Consider the following 18,533-nt stretch of genomic DNA (forward strand, 5'->3'; position numbering starts at 1 on the left):
CCTCACGGCGTTCAGCTGCAGGATGCTGACTGAAGGGCCTGCAGTGCTCAGTTCATGCATCTTATTGTTACATGAAGCCAGTTCTCAACCACTGACCTTTTTATTCACCGCACTATACATTGTTAAAATAATGTATGAGGTGTCTCAGCCGAGGCTACTTCATTGTGTTATGGTATACAGAACTCTGTGTTTGTGTGTGTGTGTGTGTGTGGCTGGATGACATGGATTGGTGGGAGGGGGAAAAAAAAAAGTGAGTGCAGGAGCAAATTTGATATTAGCAGACTGAATAAAGGCCATTTTCTCAAAAGGAGAGCATTGTTAACGTTTGAATTTGTACGGGAAAAACTGCCCGTGCATACGTTTGAGAATAATCCCGCATGTTCAGCCGATAAAAGCGGACTCGTATAATCGGTGGGGCCGCGTGCGTGTCCTGTTGACATCCTTTTGCTCTTAGTTTATGGACCGGCCGTAAAACACGTTTACTGCCGCGCATTTTGCTGCTGTCATGCGGAAAACGCTTCTTCAAAATGTAAAGTCATCTTGGGTTTTGTGACTTAAGATAAACAAATAAATGAAATGAAATGTGGACAAATTAAAAAAAAGAGAAATAATGAGAAAGCACAGGGAGGGTGGAAGGTAAAAATAAAAAGGAGACTGTGACTATGTTTGGGAGATTCCAGTTTAATCTTTTATATTTATAGAATATTTTACAGAATCAGGATCTTGCTTTTTTAAGACTTCTTCGTGTGATGTAAAGAAAGAATGTTTCCGAATGGAAAATAAAAAATGAAACAGTACAGCTCACGCAAGCTGCAATTTAAAAATAATGCAATCAAACTTTTTTCAGACTTTCTTATAAGCGTCGCCAGAAAACAACAACGACAACTGACTCGTCCTCCAAAATTCCTCCAGTGTTTAAATTGCAACTAATGAGCTACTTAGAACTAATCTCTGTTTTGTTGTCTGTATATTGCTCATATAAATATAATTCATCCGGAGTGTTGCCCACTGTGATACGCCACCGCTATTACTGCCACACTAATTTCAGTTCCTGATGAAACTACTGCAATTCAGGAAAACTGAAAAGGGAGATAAGAGGGGCAGAACAATCCCACCGACTGACTGACAGACTGTCGACTCAAACATTTTGACCTTGCAGGAGCGCGGACAAAAGCAGGACAATACACCGAAAATATATATTCTTGACTTTGTGCGGCTTGTGTGCGCTGTTTATTTCTGCAGGTCTGCATATTGCGCTTATGAATGCCTGTGTATAAACAGGTGACGGTGGAGGGGGGTGGGGTGTGGCAGGGTGGGGTGGGGGGTTTGGTGGGGGGGCAGCAGTGGCTCCAGCACCTCTGCACTTTCCCTCCCTCCGCCTTATTTATTTGTCTGTATTAGTTAGCTCCTTCTCAGCACTTAAAATTAATGTCATCCAACAGAAAATAGAGGCTGAAAGCTAAAATTCAGCACTTTCCCAGCAGCCCGGTTATTTATCAAGCTAACAAGGGGAAGATGCATCCCGTTTCAGCCAGGCCCAGGAAATATGTGCCATTAAAGCCCGGAGCTAGTGTTTGAGAGCCAGGGAATAAAAGTGAGGGTGTCAGGGAGAGGGGATGGACGGCGTCGCCGGCAATATGGATGCAGAGAGACCAGCAGACACATTTATATAAAGGACAATAGATCCACTCAGGTAGAAGCAAGAAGAAGAAACACACACACACACACACATTCAGTGTACCAACGGCATAGCTACATTACATATTCTGCATTGCTCAATGTGTGTATATGAAGTGCTGATTCGCTGATGGCTATAAAAGACAATCCTTTAGGGCATACAGAACACTAGTTTGGAGCTTTGAATAAATCATGCGTTGCCAGAGTGAGCTTAGCAATAATTTTCACTTTATGAGAATAGTGTCAAAACACGTCCCGAGGACTGTTAGTATTGTGCCGTGTTAACATCTCTGTAGCATCGGGAGCTAACGTGGGAGTGTTGGAATTCAATTAGACACTGGGTGCAATGCTAAGCACCTAGCGCCAGGCAGCCACCGCAGGGGAAGAGAGGGAGAGGACCGGGACGCGAGGGGAGCAGGGAAGGTGTGTGTCGAAGGAGAAGGAGGCTGCGGGCGAGAGGAAGGCCCTGGGCTGCTGGCTGCGGTGATTCAGGGGAATACATTATATCACACTAACCTCCGGCTCATCGCAAGTTCCTCCCTCAATCACGCTGTGAACACACAGTCGCAACCCGAGGACAACAGCAGCTCTGAGGCTTGCGCGCAAACACACACACACACAGCAGCAACAGCTCTACAGCTAATTATGTTTGAATAAAACAACACAATTCAAGCTTAAACCGCTGAAACTAAGGGGAGACGTTTTGATATTAACATAAGTTGAAAAGAAACACTGGTTGATGTTTGGAGGTATGGCTGGGGGGGGGCAAGCGTTCTCCTCAAGTATCATCTGTTCCGCGGCTTGGAAGCAAAAACACACAACACATTTTGAAAAACAAGCCAAATCTAAACACGGTTGTTCTGTGTTTCATTTGTGTATCTTTAAAACTGCAGAGAGTGAAATCTTTTCCGCCCCTTTTTGTTATTTCTAACACAAAACCCAATCCCTCTCTTCGCAAACCAGGCCCAGTAACGAGCATACATCCTGTTCATATCCTGGCTGTCATTTAGATTTTCTGGATGGAGGGATGACATCTGTGTCACTACCGAAACTTTAACCGTGTAATGAGTCTCACGACGGGCAGCTAGTAGTTATATATATCCCTGGGAGTGAAGGATAGTGAAGTGTGTCAAACTGTGGAGCAAATCCGGCTTGCTGCAGAATACGACACACCCCAACACAACTTCAGTGCTTTATAAATGGCAATTTATATAAACAATCACGTTGTTGTTTCCACTTTGTGTTTCATGACACTTTTGAGTTTATTTAAATGTAAAAGTCCTATATTCACATATATAGTCTTAGTAGTCAATCTTAGTAAAAACCATGCTATTATCTACCATAGGAGGCCATATGTCCATGCATGTATTTAAATATACTCCCTCGCTTCCTCCCTCTTACCACAGACACACACCTTGACGTGTCAGCCGTGCGTGTGCGCATGTTGTCTTCTCTCCTCTGCCGCGTGTCTACGAAAACCTGACCTGCCTGCTGTCAGCCACAGAGGCACCTTGCGCCCCCTCCCCCCCGAGTGGCCGACTCACCCCGTCACCACGAGGGGGAAGACGAGTTGGAGGGAGGGGAAGGGAGGGAAAAGGAGGAGGGATGACGAGGGGGATAACAGGGGCAAGAAGGGGGCTGAAGTGGAGGGAGGGATGAGGGGAGCGGCAGTGGTGGTGGTGGTGGAGGAGGAGGAGGAGGAGGAGGCGTGGCGGGCGGGTGGGGGCTCTGAAGCTTCCTCTAATGTGCCCTCTCCACTCCCTTCCCTGTGACCTCAGAGCTCCTGACAGCCAGAAAGTGCTGAAGCATGCAGGTGTCCTAACGCTGCAGCCACACACATGCGAACGCAAACACGTGCTATGCTCACACACACACACACAGATGCAGCCTGCATTCTGTCAGTTTTTAACTCCTTCACCACCTTCATCCACACCTAAAAAAAAAAATTAAAAAATAAATGTTCCCATCGTCTTTTCATGACAACTAAAGATCAAACGAACAGACGGTGATGGAGTGCACGTCAAAAGCAAAATAAGGATGGGCTTCACAATGCTGAGCGCATGAAGAAAGTGGAGTATACTGTCTGCTGCACAGTAAAATTAGCCGATGCTGATGCTGTACTTTCCTTTGTCCAGCTTCTCGACTGCACGGGGTAAAACCTGAGGTGTCCAGAGAGTGTCCTGTCCTGTGTGTGTGTGTGTTTGTGCGTGTGTGTAGGCAGGGAGGGGGGGTTAGCGTTAGAGAGTTGTATTACAGTGGTGATGAGTCGCCTGGCTGTGAGGCTGATACCTCAGCAGCACCCAGCATTGACCAGGCCTTTAAATAAAGCCTTCGATCCTCCAGCAGCAGAGAAGGTCACCGCCTGCCTCTGGTTACCCTGCCTGTCTGTCTGCATCCACGGCCAGGAGCCCTCCTCCTGCCACCCATTCCTTCCCTCGTCTCCTCGCCTCCTCGCGTCCTCTCAATATGCCATGTATGTATGGATTCAGGACCAGGTGCCTCCTTTTCCTATATACCTCAGCTTCCTCCCTTAATTCGCTTTGACTCCTTCCACCCACCCTTCCTTCTCCTTCAACCGCCTCATTCCTTAACCTTCCATTTTTCCGTGCTGGCACTGTACAAAGGACCAGGCCTCACTTTCCCTCACCCACTCCTTCAATCCTTCCATCCGTCCATCTGTGTGTCAGCCAAATAAAAAATAATGTAAAGTGTTTTTTTGTCCGCAGAGACAGCAGGGAGGGCGGATGAAGTCGGGGGGGTCAGGACAGAGGTGAAAGGTTTTGGTCTTATCCCATGAGCACCGTGCATGTTGCCCTCCTGTCACTCAAGGAGCTCTGACAGAGCCCCGAACAGAGGGATGCACAACATAGCACAGGGTGAACGTCCAGAGAACGAGAGAATGAGGCCGCCACAGAACTGAACGCGAAGCGAGAAGAAAAGCGAGCAGTAATACTGATAAGGACATGACCAGGTGTTTGCTGTCCTGAGTGAAAACTTCCTCATTAAGTGGAAGTCGATAAATGCAAAAGGTTTGTGGGTTTGATTTCTCTCTGAAAGCTACAATAATCTTACATAATGTCTGATGCACTCGTGTTTGTATGAGCTACATGGATGATGATTCCTGAGATACTGATTAGGGTTATATATTTAAAGTCAAGACGGGCTGTATTGAAATAGTTTGAATTTAGAAAAAAAAGTGGAAAAATGTGAATAATGCAATTAAGACTTCACTTACAATCATGAAGTTAAACATGAAGGGATCAGCATTTTGCTTGGATGCGACTCATTTTCTTGTTTTTAATATTTTTCTTTAACCGTATAACCTGAATCAAAGTGGAGGAGGCTGATGCTGAGACATTTTGGGAATAAATGCACAGTTTTTAAAATATTAACAAAAGAAGTATTAACGCAATATGACTTACTTCTGGTCACTAGACTGTACGTCTTAGCCAATGCAATTAACATTAATTAATTAAGATTTAGAGCGTCAGACATCTGCAACACTGAAGATTGTAATGCAAATGCATATTTTATTTTAATGTCTCTCTAGGTTTAAGCATTATAACATCAACAATGTATTCTGTCAGTCTGTGTTTAAAGAGTGTTGAAGATTAGTACCTCAAATTCCAGGGTGATGGGACCGACAGGTGACAGCTCTCGATCACAGATGGAGGAATTTTCTCGACGTCCTGGATAAAAGAAAAAAATAAATAAATATTTTAAAGCATGCTGTGAACCAACATAATATACCCATGAAAAGAACACGCGTTTAACATTCAGGTATAGTTATTAGGTTCCATGAGCAGCCATGAATTTAAAGAGAAGGGATGAAAAGATAAAGATAAAATCAGGAATTACTTGGGGAGATGGACAACTTTTTCTTAAAACTGACTTAGGAACTCATTAAATGTAAAGTATTTCTCCAGTTTAGATAGTCTAAATAAATTAGGAATAATCATATTCAAAGAGAGCAGAGAAACAGATGAAAAAAGGAGCAGAAAATACAAACAATCAAACGACAAAATACTCAATACTCAAATCTCAGCCAATCCTATGTCAGCAATGAGAACTGTAGTAACGGTTTAAATAAGTTTTGTAGCTGAAATTCACTAACACTTTATTTACCAGATTTTCCAGAGCATGGAGACAGGTGAATGTGCATGCATCTAAACCCACACATAAGCATGAATCAGTTTAATTTGAAAACTGATGAGTCACTTCACACCTTTGAAAATAAATAAACCGGAAAGCAAGAAATGTAATTATAATATTTTTAATTATTTCATAACTATTCCTTTATTCACTAAAACAAACTTACGCTGTTTCACTTAAGTTTCAAATTTAAATTGCAAAATGCAGCATTAAGTCGATCAGTTGCTCACATTCATCCACATCCACACAGTCAGAGACGACTGTGGATAAAGGAAACCTGGTTCACTGAATGATCCTGAAAAAGTTTTTTTTTTCCCCCGGAACTTTGAGAGCAAGAAATGAGGAGCAACAAATGAGCAACAATGGGAACCATTCATTTCCCTGTAATCCGATTCACAAATGGACTCTGACCCGTTTGGCTCCACGGGGACTCCCGGTGACACGGCAGAGGGGAGGCTGCCGTCACCTGAAAATGCGGCGAAGCATCAACATGGACAGACTCCCAGGCGGGTCGCACCGACAATTTACAGCTTCAGCTCCATGACGACGTGCACACATGAACCTGGGTAAATACATAAGCGGACGCACGCAGACACGTGTGCACGCTCTCAAACATATACACACTCGTCTGCTTTGCGTGCGCTCTCGCTAACTCAAACAAGGATGCACACTGACACGGGGGTTCGCACGGGGGTTGGCGAGGTCCACGTGCTGAAGGCCTCTACGCGGCAGCAGTGTGTGGGGTCAAGGCCTTTCCCAGGTACAAATGAAAGGGAGAACAGAGACTTTGGAAGAGCTGAACAACAGTGACGGTCACCTTGCCTGGCAAAGAGATCAATGTCTGTTTGACTGGCTGAGAGACAGAGAGAGGCTGACTGCGGTAGAGGGTAAATCACCTCTCGCTTCATTGAGATGCAGGTAAAACACACAGGGGTCGGGCTCGGCTCCAGCTCCACCCTGCATAACACAAACTCATGCATGGCCAGACTTAAACGCACACACATAGGCAGTCTCTCTCACGCACCCACACACACACACACCACTGCATAATGCACTCAGTTGTCAAACAGCCTCCCCGCCACCTCCACCACCACGTTCGCTGCGGTCCAAAACACACCACTCCACTGACTCTGTGGCCTGAAACTCAACTCACTGCCGAAAACACCGCTGCAAACATCAACACCGCCTCAGCCATGTTTATCCGAGTCAGAATATTGTGATCCCACATAATTAAATCATAATTAGCTTTCATCTATTGCCCTTCAGTTATGCACTCTTGACGGCTTCCACGAGCAAATGCAAATCCGGGCCAGCGTCTGCACGCGCAGCCTTTCACAGCCGTGCATTCAGAGCGCTCTCCGTTCCACGCTACAGGGTCAGACGCAGACAATCACCATCATCTCCTCCACTCCGAGCCTCTACGCTCATATTTGCCGGGGAAGGAAATCACTGTGTAACGCCAATAAGACGCATCCACAGGCAGCAGGCGGCGCGAACCCCCTCCACAGCCGCTGCATTCTCGCCACACGCACACGGCCGTGACAGGACGGGACAAGTTAAATTATTGGGGTTTCAAATAAATGACATAACTCAGGACACTGCGCGAGAGCGGGAGAGGGAGGGACGCCCAGGCACCGGATGATGGACGGACCACAGAGGAACATAAATGCAGCTGATTTAAATCACTTTAAATGTAAATGTTTATCGCGTGGAGTGATGCAGATGCGGATTGAGTGGAAGAGATTGAAATTGTTTCCTGTTTTGAATGCGAATACGTTTTTTTTTTTTTTTTTAACCCTTCGGGGTGGTGGGGTGGGGGTGGAGGGTGGGGGGTTTTCATGGGTAAGGGAGCATTCGCAGGGGATAACGGAGAACGAACATACCCAAGAAGAAAACTGATGTATGCACTGGATTAATTTGTACTAGTAATGCAACATCATCATTAATATTATTATTACATAGTGAAATTTCGTATATCTCTTTAGATATACGAATGGATTATGAAGAGAAAAAAAATATTAATTCTGCACTGACTTTATATTCAGTTCCTGAGAAAAAAATATTTAATATAGTCCACTTTTTCTATGCTGTGTTACTGTTTTACTCATTATGATTCATAGACTAAGATTACGAATGCCTCTGAGAAAATGACTCATTCCTATAGATGTAACACGCTACACCCTTCCATCACAAGGTCATATAGAAGACGACGCTGGCTTGGTTATTGAGCACTCTCACAAATAGACACTAAACATCGCGCACATCCTTTGTCCTATTAATTCTGAGACATTAAAGCGAGGTACATGATGATGATTCAAATGTCAATACGGATAAATTTCAAAGTGATTTCCTATAGTTGACCTAAAAGAGAGAGTCCAATATTGTGACAGCAGACAACTACATTATCTTTAATAACCTAATCATTGGACAGACTGCAAATGATCGCAGTGCAAGAGTCAATATACGGGGGCCAGAGAATAGAATTACAGTTCATGCTGATAAGATTAATAATGTCTCTTCACTGCATGTGCACTGCTTTTTCACGCTGTACAAACGGCAGCAGGGGAAAGAAAAGACGGCGAGAGCAGCAGTAAATCTGGCAGAGTGAGAGGAGGAAGCCCTGAAATGCTGTTTCCTGTACCTTCTGTCCTCCTTCAACACAGGAAGTGAATCAGTGCTACTGAATCCTCCTGGCCCCTGGTGTGTCTGGTAGTCAAAACACACAAACACACACAAGCAGAGAGCGTCCCACACATTTTCCACACAGCAATTTTCTCCCTTATCCTTCTTAGATACCGAATAACGGAACACAAACCTACGACTCATTACACAAAGTAGACCTCCTGTGTGTCACGCAGCGAACGAAACTGTTGACGTACAAATTAAGTTCGAGGTAAGGCTGGTCGGCAGCTAAATCCAGAGGAAACCCAACTAATCCTATTGTCCTCCGAGAAGAAAGAGGTGACATGAAAGAAGTATGGTATCTCCAGTTCTGGGTTATAACACAAATGTAATTAAATAGCACACTATATTGACCTAATCAGATAGGAGGGCCATAAATTAGTGGACACATGCTCACTAAAAGGCCCTCTCCTCTCAGCTAGGATGCATCTCTGATCGTTTATCATCTGAAAGGAGCAGGAAGGCAGCCAGCATCTCTCTCTACCTCTTGCCCCGTCTCTGTCTCTCACTCACTTTTAATCACAGAGGAAATCACTCCCCCAGGCATGCTCTCCCATCTAATGCTTTACTCTGTGCTTACACGAGGGCCACACGAGCCAAGTGACAGCATGCGCAGGTGGGACACAGAGCGACACAGGGTCTGCACAGTCCTGAACTCAGCTCTGAGCTGCATTTTTAAAGTTTCCATGAGCACATGAACACAACACAAAAAAAAACAAAAAAAAAAACACAGCCCATGCAAACACCCTGACTGTCAGAAGGTCCTGAAGAGGAAAGGAAAATGTACCTCCTCTACGTAGCCTACACACACTATTTCTCTCTCTCTCTTTCTCTCACACACGACCACAAAGATTTCCAGCTGCATGCATTGCGGTGGTGGTGGCAGTGACCTTGTATGGCCCAAACCATGAGCAGCTTTTATCTCAGCGGTGCCGCCGTTTAGGAAGCACAGAGTTCATCAAGAGGAGAAACACGCTCCAAGTTGCACGACACTGAATCTGCCAAAAACTCAGTCGCCTCGCTTGTAACAGTGAACGTTTTAACGGGCGAAAGTGGTGCGTTACCACGAGTTACCGATATTTTCTTTGGCTAAAAAAAATATATATATATTACGCGTAATATTATCTAAATAGAAACGAAGCAAAGCGCCTCATCGTCGTGCTCTTATTGCAACAACTAATTGCAGAAAAATATTTTGCAGACGCTGCGCAAACGTTGCAGGACGCCAGGAAGCACATGATTAAATTTAAACATATTCCTGTTTCTTTTGCCAAGTTTTGTCCCCGCAAAATAAAAGGCACCGTGTTCGTCTCAGACAGCTTTGTCTGCGGTGGGTTTCAAAAGAACCCTTCCCACAGACAATAGTCAACAAGTGGACGTCTACGCCGAGTAAAAAGTGCAAATTTACTCTAAAATCAATCATTAACGCCAACTCTCCAGGACACGTGCAGCACAAGTATCAGGCGATGGGGCCAGAAAAATAAATAAAAATACATTAGAAGCGCTGAGTACTATGTTGTGATTTTCTGTTTAAAAGAGGAATATGTAAGTTTTTCTTTTTCTAATTACGCAACAGGTGAAGGCCGTTTTTATTCCTGGAGAATCAAAAAAGGAAAAGTAAATTCCAAAAAAAAAAAAAGGTTAATCCTAATGAATAGCCGCGTCATTTTTAATTTTTTTTTTTTTTTTTAAATGTACACTGATCAAAGTGCATGAATAAATGACTTAACTGGCCACAGATGTCAGAGCTGGAGCTTTTATAATTACTCGACTTCGTGCACATGTGTACCGCGCTCCAGTGCAGACTACGGAGAGCTGCCTATGTAATGTGTGTTATATTATGACATTTGAAATTAGCACGTCCTCTTTCTATTTAGATTTCCGTTTCAATCAAAAGGGAAATTACGAGCAGGGTGTGTCGTGTCGCTACAAAGACACGGTGACAAACAGCATGCAAAACTGAACAGAACAAAAATCAACATAATCAGGAGAATATGTTTGTTTCCATTCATGGATGTTTATTGATGAATGGTATATTTATTAAATTACATTTATTCTGTTTGAGGGGTTTATCAGGGCGTCTGCCAGTTAACTGTCAGACAACACATTTTACTGAATAGAAATCCAGTGCATGACAAAAAGATAAATGGCTGCATCACGCGATGCTTAATTATTCTGTAACACCGGGAGAACATTAAATTTCAGTTCAGTTCAGTTAAACAGTTCACACTTTATTTACTGAATAAGACCCATAGGGTTCTCGCTAAACCCAATTAAGTTCCTTAAATGAAAGGAAAACACATTAACAACGAACTTCTGAAATAACAGATCATTTGATCAACAATTTTGCGGGACAAGTTTAACCCTCATTTATTTCAGGACATGCATCATGATCTGCTTCTGCTCTGTTTCCATCTTCAGCCCCACTTGTTGATCGCAATAATCTATTTAGTGTGTCTGGGAAAAATAGACATATATTTGTTTCTAGTAAATAACCCGAGTCTGATCACCTTAAGTTTCAAAATCAATACTAAGTACAAAGATGCTTTACACAAAGTCATTTTCTCCATATGACTTGTATGAAAGCCGGAAAATGTTGAAGAGTTCGTGGTGATGATGAAAGTGACGAATTAAAGTAGTTGTCCTTTCGTAAAGCAATAGTAAGTAAATCCCAAAAAGGTGAACAATGCAGTTATGGTGTCATACGATCATTGTATACAAGTTCACAAAAAAAGTAAAAAGAAAAAAAAAGAAAAACACAACCCGTACATGACCAGCATGCATGGCATCACTCACATAAGTGTGTTGGACATCAATGTTCAAACTTCTGCTGAAGCAGAGTTTGATTTTTTTTTTTTCACAAGACAGGATGAATGATATGATAATGAGATAATTTATAACAAAATAAACTTCAAACAAAAAGACAAAACGAAAGTAAATTCACACAAAGTAAAAGCTGCTGAGCCTGAGGATTATTTTTTTTTTAATTTCACAAAACAAATGATAGCTAAAGAGGATAGGATGGATGAACCGCAGAAAGAGACTGTCAGAGCCGACCTATGCAGCAAGACATTGGGCAAGTTTGTGCAGTGAAGTGGACAGAAATTCTTTAAAATATGTGTTGCTATCCAGAGTCTTTGAAACAAGCTATTTACGAATAACTTGAAATGGATAAAACATAAACCAAATCAAAAAAATTACAATCTGAAATAAAGCACTTTTTGAAAATGCAGAAAAGTGGGAAACTGGTTTAGTCCTCAACTAACGCAGCTTTAACAAGACAACGTTCACACAATCAGGCTTCATCTACTTTTAGCTGCGCAAACTGAAACTTTCTTTCTTTGTGGGGCTCGCTTATTAAAACTTTTCTACGCCGAGACTCACATGAAAAACTCCGGGGATGAAGGGTTGTTGTCGCTGCTCGATCCTCCGTTTTCTCTGAAGCCGGTGCTGATCAGCTTCTCGTATTTCTCCTTGTAGGCGTCCCTCTCCCTGGCCAGCCGGGAGATCTCCTGCTTGAGGTGGTCCACCTGCTGCATGAGTTGCGTCTTCTCTCCCTCCAGGACGTGCCGCTGCTGGACCCGCTTGTACCGACAGGACTGGGCATAGCCTCTGTTCTTTAGCGTCCTCCTCTTCTGTTTCAGACGGATCACCTCTTCCTTGCTCACCCCCCGGAGCTGCCGGTTCAATTCCCGCACCGACATGGTCACCAGCTGCTCGTCCGAGAACCGATCTTCCAAGCGCAGGTGCTGGTGGTTTCCGCCCGGTCCGCCGCCGGACTGCGACCCGGAGGAGGGGTGGTGTGCCCCTGAGTGGTGGTGGTGGTGGTGATGGTGGTGGTGGTGGGGAGCCCCGTTCTGAGCTGCGGCTGCAGCGATAACCGCGGACACCACGGCGGCCGCTGATCCCATCTCCTCCCCGGCCATGGCGCCTCCTGCACCGGCTGCGCCGCCGAACTGCTGCCCTCTGGCATAGCCATCGAAGGTCTGGAGCTGGTGACTGCTGCTGATCAGTGCCTCTACGGCGTCCTCCGGGCTAAAGCCCAGAGCTTCGGGGTTCAACTGCTGTTGGTACCCGGTCATCCAGTAGAAATCCTCCAAGTGCGCCTTCTGTTCGCTCCCTGATCCCGGACTGGGCGCCGAGAAGCTTGGAGAGGGGGGAACCGAGCTGCAAGGCGTGCTCATCGGGGTGGAAGATAGGGATCCCCCGGCGACCAGGCGGCTGCACTGGTTGATGCTGCGATCGGGCTCCACCGGCTCCTTTTTCACTTCAAACTTCATCAGATCGAAGTCATTAACATATTCCATGGCCAGGGGACTGGTGGGCAGGTCGGAGTTGCTCATTGCCAGCTCTGATGCCATCCTCTTGCTGTTGACAGTCCTCCAAAGGGGGTGAGGAGCACCTGTCAAAGTGGGCTGCTGAGACACGCACTGAGCCAGCTTGATTTCTTTATTTATTTTCTTCAAAACCGGAGGAAAAAGTGAAATTTCTCGCACTAATTGCGCAGCGCAGGTTTTGGTTTTGTGAGTCGATAAGTTTTTTTTTTCTTCAGTCTGTGTTGCACAGACGCATTGGAGCAGCGCTGTTTCCTCCCTCTCTCCCAGCGTGCGGGTGTCTGAGCGCCGCTCTCTCTGTTTCTACCGTTTAACACTTCATGGCTCCTTTTAGGATTAGTGCGCCAATTTGAGGAGGTTCACGTACGTGTCCCGGGCAAATAGTTGCCTTGTGGAGAATGGGGAAAAAACTCCACCCAAGGATTGATAGATTTTTTTTTCTAAGGGATCAGTCAGCCGACGAGTTAAAAAGCATTGCTTAGTTTTATAGGCGCCCTGACGTCAGGACTGAAATATGAAATTGACTGAGACTCAGCCAATGAGCAGCGCAGTCCCGGGACGTAATTAGCATAATAGTAAAGAAACCAAAGTTTTCAGAATTGCCCAAGCCCGAGAGGAGATTGGCACATGAGACTTAATATTCATTTTCATGGAAAAAGAAAGCAAGAAGGAAAAATAAAGAAAAGACAACAGATTTCGAGGATTACGATTTGAGATGGTGAATACAGCCTACACGTCTTTATTTTATTTTTTACAATGAGCCATTATTCTCACACTGCAGATTTTCCTTATTTTTCTTTTTACCCTAATGAGCTAAAATATCCTTATTCAAGCTGAATTATAATGCCTTTCACGCGTTTCTTTTTGTTAAATTACCGTCTGCTGATTAGTCAGACTTTCTTTAATCCCGACACATATAATGTTTATATAGAATTCTTCACCAGAGTATATCATTAATTTAATTAGCAACTCATTAATTAAGGAGTCAAATGAAACTCTTCTCCGACAACATGCCTTGTTTCGCGCAAGTCCCCCTTTCAGCCTGCCCCGCAAAATATGATGGAATTATTATGAGGTATCGACATGGATTTGACCGATCTTCGCCGAGTGATAGATAAATTGTTTATGTAGCTCTTATAGTCGCAGGAATAGATGCCCACATATGAAGCGGATCGTTGAGTGGAAGGGGAAAGTGTTTGAAAAGAGCACGGCACGGGTCGGGTTGAGTTGCATTGTTTGGAAACCCAATGTCGCCACCTTTCGGTGTAAAATAATACTACACGTGTCTCTCACAATGGACTGTAAACCGATTTTAATGCACGTGTCCCGAGATAATGCATTTACACTAAATGCAAGTGAACACAATATCCCTTTTTTCCCCTAATGAAACAATCTGCAGTGGCATCATATTCTTGTGTGTCCCACTAAAAGTACACAGTCTCAGTTCCATGTTATGATCACAGCACTGGCGTCTCTTTTCGCATGTGTGTATGTGTATGTGTGTCTCTCTCTCTCTCCTGGAGCACAGTCCTCTGGAGCGGTGGCACATAAGAACAAACAATAAAGAGGGGCTATACACACAGGACCGGAGAGTAAATAAGAGCACTCTCCCCGGAACATGTCACACGGGGAAGCTTCAGAAAACTACAAAGCCGCCAGCAGATAATCCAACTCCCTGGTGTCTCAACACAAGTAAATATTCTCTTGGTCCCTGTGACTGTTCATGGGGACTTAACGTTAAACAGGAAGGATAAACATCGTGTTTTATTCATTAGAACACACAACAGAGGCCCCTCTGATGCTTTTGAATAAATATTAGCCGGATGAGACGTCCCATCTGATGCCACCACACGTTGTTGCTGTTGTAGTGTAAATTCAGACTGGCCCTCAGATAGGGGGAAATAACCATTTTGAACAAATTTAAGGTGGGTTTAAACAGCTAATTGTCGTTTTAACCGCCACCACATCACCATGTTCTCTCACTGCTGTACAGCTTAGTGACAGAAAATGATGTCATCACTCAGTGACATGAAAAGATGTGACTTTTACTGATGTAGAGTCGGCCACATGACCTAAAATAGGAATTTTCCAACAAAATAAACACATGTGTATATGTTCTGAAACTTTGGTTTTGTGTATTGTTAGCAGTCATGCACGTGTCTCTACATATTCATACTCGATGCGGCAGTGGACACGAGCTACTCTGCGAGCTCTGACTTGGCCAGACCTCTTAAACCGGGATTTATCAGCCTGGAGTCTCAAGGGTTAACAAGCGGAGTCTAGAGCCAATGCATCAACTGTGTTACTGAGGGCTAATAGTCCTGTATGCACCCCATCCCGCCTCCCTTTGGAGTTTCGCGTCGGCAGCTCACCGCCATGAAGTTTACTACTGTCTTTATTATATCGAGTATGATTTCCCCCATCCCCCCACTATACAGGGGGTACACTTAGGCATATATCATAAAATCAGCTTATACTGCAGGAGGAGGCCCCACTCACATAATGTCAGGACAGAGAAAGATTACGAGCGTTTGCACACCGGTGATATATTATTATGGCAAACTTAAGTGTATTATAATTTAACACACATACTCGCCTTGATGATCAACTCCAATTAGAGCTTCTTCTCGAAATAAGTTCTTCCTTTAAGTCAAAATTTGGGATCTGTCTACACACTGGGTGAATCTTCAACCCAGCTTTCTCTTGATAGTCTGTCCCTTACATTTGGAGCCCCGTTACAGCACAGGTAAATGAGACGCCGTCTGACCTTTCGGATTTTAACCCCAGGAGAACACTGATGCATTCTGGGTAAAGGATAAGCAGTGCTCCAGGACTTCCCTTTGATTTACTGGTATGGTGACTTTACTAATTGTTACATCTATTAAAAAACATCCTCATTACAGTATGACTTATGTGCGTGTTGTAACAGACCTCACTTTTATTTTCAGCACACTAACCTTTTGTTTGCCTCCGAGGTTCCATGAAGTCGTACACATGGAGAGGATGTGCATGCGGTTTGTTCACCGGCATGCATCTGTAAAAAGGGTCCATAAAAATAATATTACCTACTATTTATATATAGTGTTACACACATTACATTTCATATGACGCAAACGTCGCACAAAAACCATGATGTGACGCAGTTAAAATAAAATCAAATCATAAAAGTAGCTTTTTGAATCGGAATTCAAAAAGCTCATGCCAAAAATAGCTGAGGACACTGTCATATTTAAAAGAGAGTAACTTAAATAAAATGACAGGAACTAAACTAAAGGATTTCTGTATTACTAAGATTATGCCTTATAATCATCCATTACATTCCCAAAGGGAGGCAGGCTTCATTTTCATCCACAATCCCTGTTTAATGCCATATATTAAACTCTGGTGGCACTCCAAATGGGGGACAACCAGACGAGTGGGCTCAGTGGGCTCATCTGAGACACATTTAATTAGAAGGGGAGAAAATGAAATGTTTCGTGGAGGTCTTAACTAAGTGTTGTATCTTTTGTAATAGAAAGAGGAGCCGCAAGAAGCTATTACGAGGAAGGGCGCGAAGAGAAGCACCACTCTCCCTTTCCCAGTGTTTTATAGGGGGAAGAAAAAGAATGTATAATAAGATAACGAGCTTCCAGCTCACACAAACAGAGGGCCATACTTGCTGGGTGTGCTACGTTTGACAGGAACGGGCCTGGATGCTCTTTCTCTCCTGCTATCGCACTGCCCTGCTCCCAAGTCCTGCTTTAATCAGAGCTTTACAACCTTTTTTTTTTTTTTTTGTAAAGGTTACCCAGGGAGCAGGTAGCAGCTTTGAGTGTTAAGTGTCAGTTTATGTATGGATTTGACAAGCAGAAAAAAGGTTAGTTGATGGAGGTGAATCAGACAAAGACAGGACATGATGAAGTTTTTTTTTTCTTTTCACTTATTCTGCATTTTAAACTCCACAGTTGCTGCATTTACACGTGTGCTAGCAGTCCACTAATAAACAGAATAATAGCTCAGTCGGAATAAAAAGGCCTCATGTAACAAACCAAGATCACTGGAAACAGACTGGTTCAGTCTGGTCTGATCAGATCAGAAGGAGAGGAGTGACGTGAAGCTCTGTATAGAAATATTTGCACCTAATAACCATTTAAACACTCCAGTCATTTCTCTCTGAGTGGATTCAATACATTCGTCACGTTAGAAAAAATATCAAGAGACATGAAGTTTCCAGAAGGGACAGAAACGTGGTGCTGTTCATAAAAAAGTTTGAATAAAGCCAGATTTTATGTGGGCACTGTGGCCCAGTCTTGGTCACCTACTACTATTGAATCAACTCACTGCTGATATAACATGCAGTATTTCCAGCAGATTCATCCCTCCACAGCAGGCACAATCACATTTTCTCGATTAAAAAAGTCTATCTGGTGTCACGTTTGTAGCTATGGAACATTTTATGCATGTATACAAACAGTTAAGTTCGAACTTCTGATCAAAATTATTTCAGTCAGACTATGTAAACGTAGTCTGTCAGAAATGAACACCAGTTAGTCATACACGGAAAGATCCTGTATAAATGTTTCCGATTCAACCGATTTAATACCTGCCCTTCATTAGAAAACCAGGCGGCGGGACTCTTTCTCTCTATCTTTGGCTCTACGCCTGCCAAAGGGATGCTTCAACCTGGTAATTGGCCGCAATGAACAGACTTGCATGTGTCAAACTCTCATCTTCACATCTGGTTATTGTCTCTCACAGCGGGTGGACATCACAGGAAGTCTCATCTGCTCTCTGGCTCCGTGTAACATGGGATACACTATTGCCGTACATTAAAAAAAAAAGAAGAAGAGCAATATGATATGAATGCGATATCGTTAGCATGAACAGGCGAAACAATGAAAAGATCTGAATCACTTCACATGCGAGTTCAGTCCGTGAATGAATGATTTTCAGGGCTTTTTGAAAACATAAATGTGTGAAATTGGACAAGGCGGATTTTTTTGTGAAGCTAACTGTGACTTTGACAGACCAGGTTCGTGAATTCAGCCATGTTTACACACAAATACTCTAGAATAAAATGAGATTTGCACACAACTCGAACTCATCATCTCTCATTAGACACACACTGCTGCATTATTGGCCTCATTAACAATCCCCACCGTGCATCACCCAGCATGTGGACGAGCAGGTAGGACGCTCACGAAATAATAAAAAACAATATTATGTGCACAAGATATTAGTTTCCCACCTAAACATAATGGCTGTTAATAGTCCGCTGATCTCAGAGAGACACATATGGGCAATCTTAACTTCTTAATGGAGCTATTTTTAGGGGCATACATGAACACATGGTTTGCGGGTTTGACTTCCACATGGCATGATGATTCATGTTGCAGGTTGAGGTTATAAGATGTTATTGATGCGGCTGGTACATTACATGAACTGCGCTATACTGTATGTTCGGTGCATCTGTATACTGTTATTAATGTTCGCGGTGTCCACTCTGTGCCATTATTAATGCGACTCATATACATAAAGAGTTTCCCCATTAGTCAGAGTCCAACGGCGACAACATCATATGGAGAGGAGGCGCAAGGAGGCCTTTTCCTCTTGGTCCTAGAGATGCCCGGTAGGATCCAGTGACTCAGTAGCCCTGTGGTTATTTTCATTGCAATACATTGTAAAACAGCGTCCAAGTTTAGGAGCAGA

At 43.7% G+C, this 18,533-nt stretch overlaps 1 protein-coding gene across 1 annotated transcript in view; it reads right to left on the reverse strand.

Annotated features, from left to right (window-relative positions):
* The window catches only part of LOC125014758 (transcription factor Maf), a 41,110-nt gene extending 27,817 nt beyond the window's left edge, over nucleotides 1-13,293 (reverse strand). Inside the window, exons 1-2 of the mRNA XM_047596099.1 lie at nucleotides 11,896-13,293; nucleotides 5,296-5,366 (exon numbers count right to left, since the gene is read on the reverse strand). Of these exons, the coding sequence (XP_047452055.1) occupies nucleotides 5,339-5,366; nucleotides 11,896-12,872 (1,005 nt within the window). The 5' untranslated portion in view covers nucleotides 12,873-13,293 and the 3' untranslated portion in view covers nucleotides 5,296-5,338. The remainder of the gene's footprint in view (nucleotides 1-5,295; nucleotides 5,367-11,895) is intronic.
* Between the last annotated feature and the right edge of the window lie 5,240 nt (nucleotides 13,294-18,533).

Source organism: Mugil cephalus, chromosome 10, assembly GCF_022458985.1.
Source record: "Mugil cephalus isolate CIBA_MC_2020 chromosome 10, CIBA_Mcephalus_1.1, whole genome shotgun sequence".
Lineage (NCBI taxonomy): Eukaryota > Metazoa > Chordata > Actinopteri > Mugiliformes > Mugilidae > Mugil > Mugil cephalus.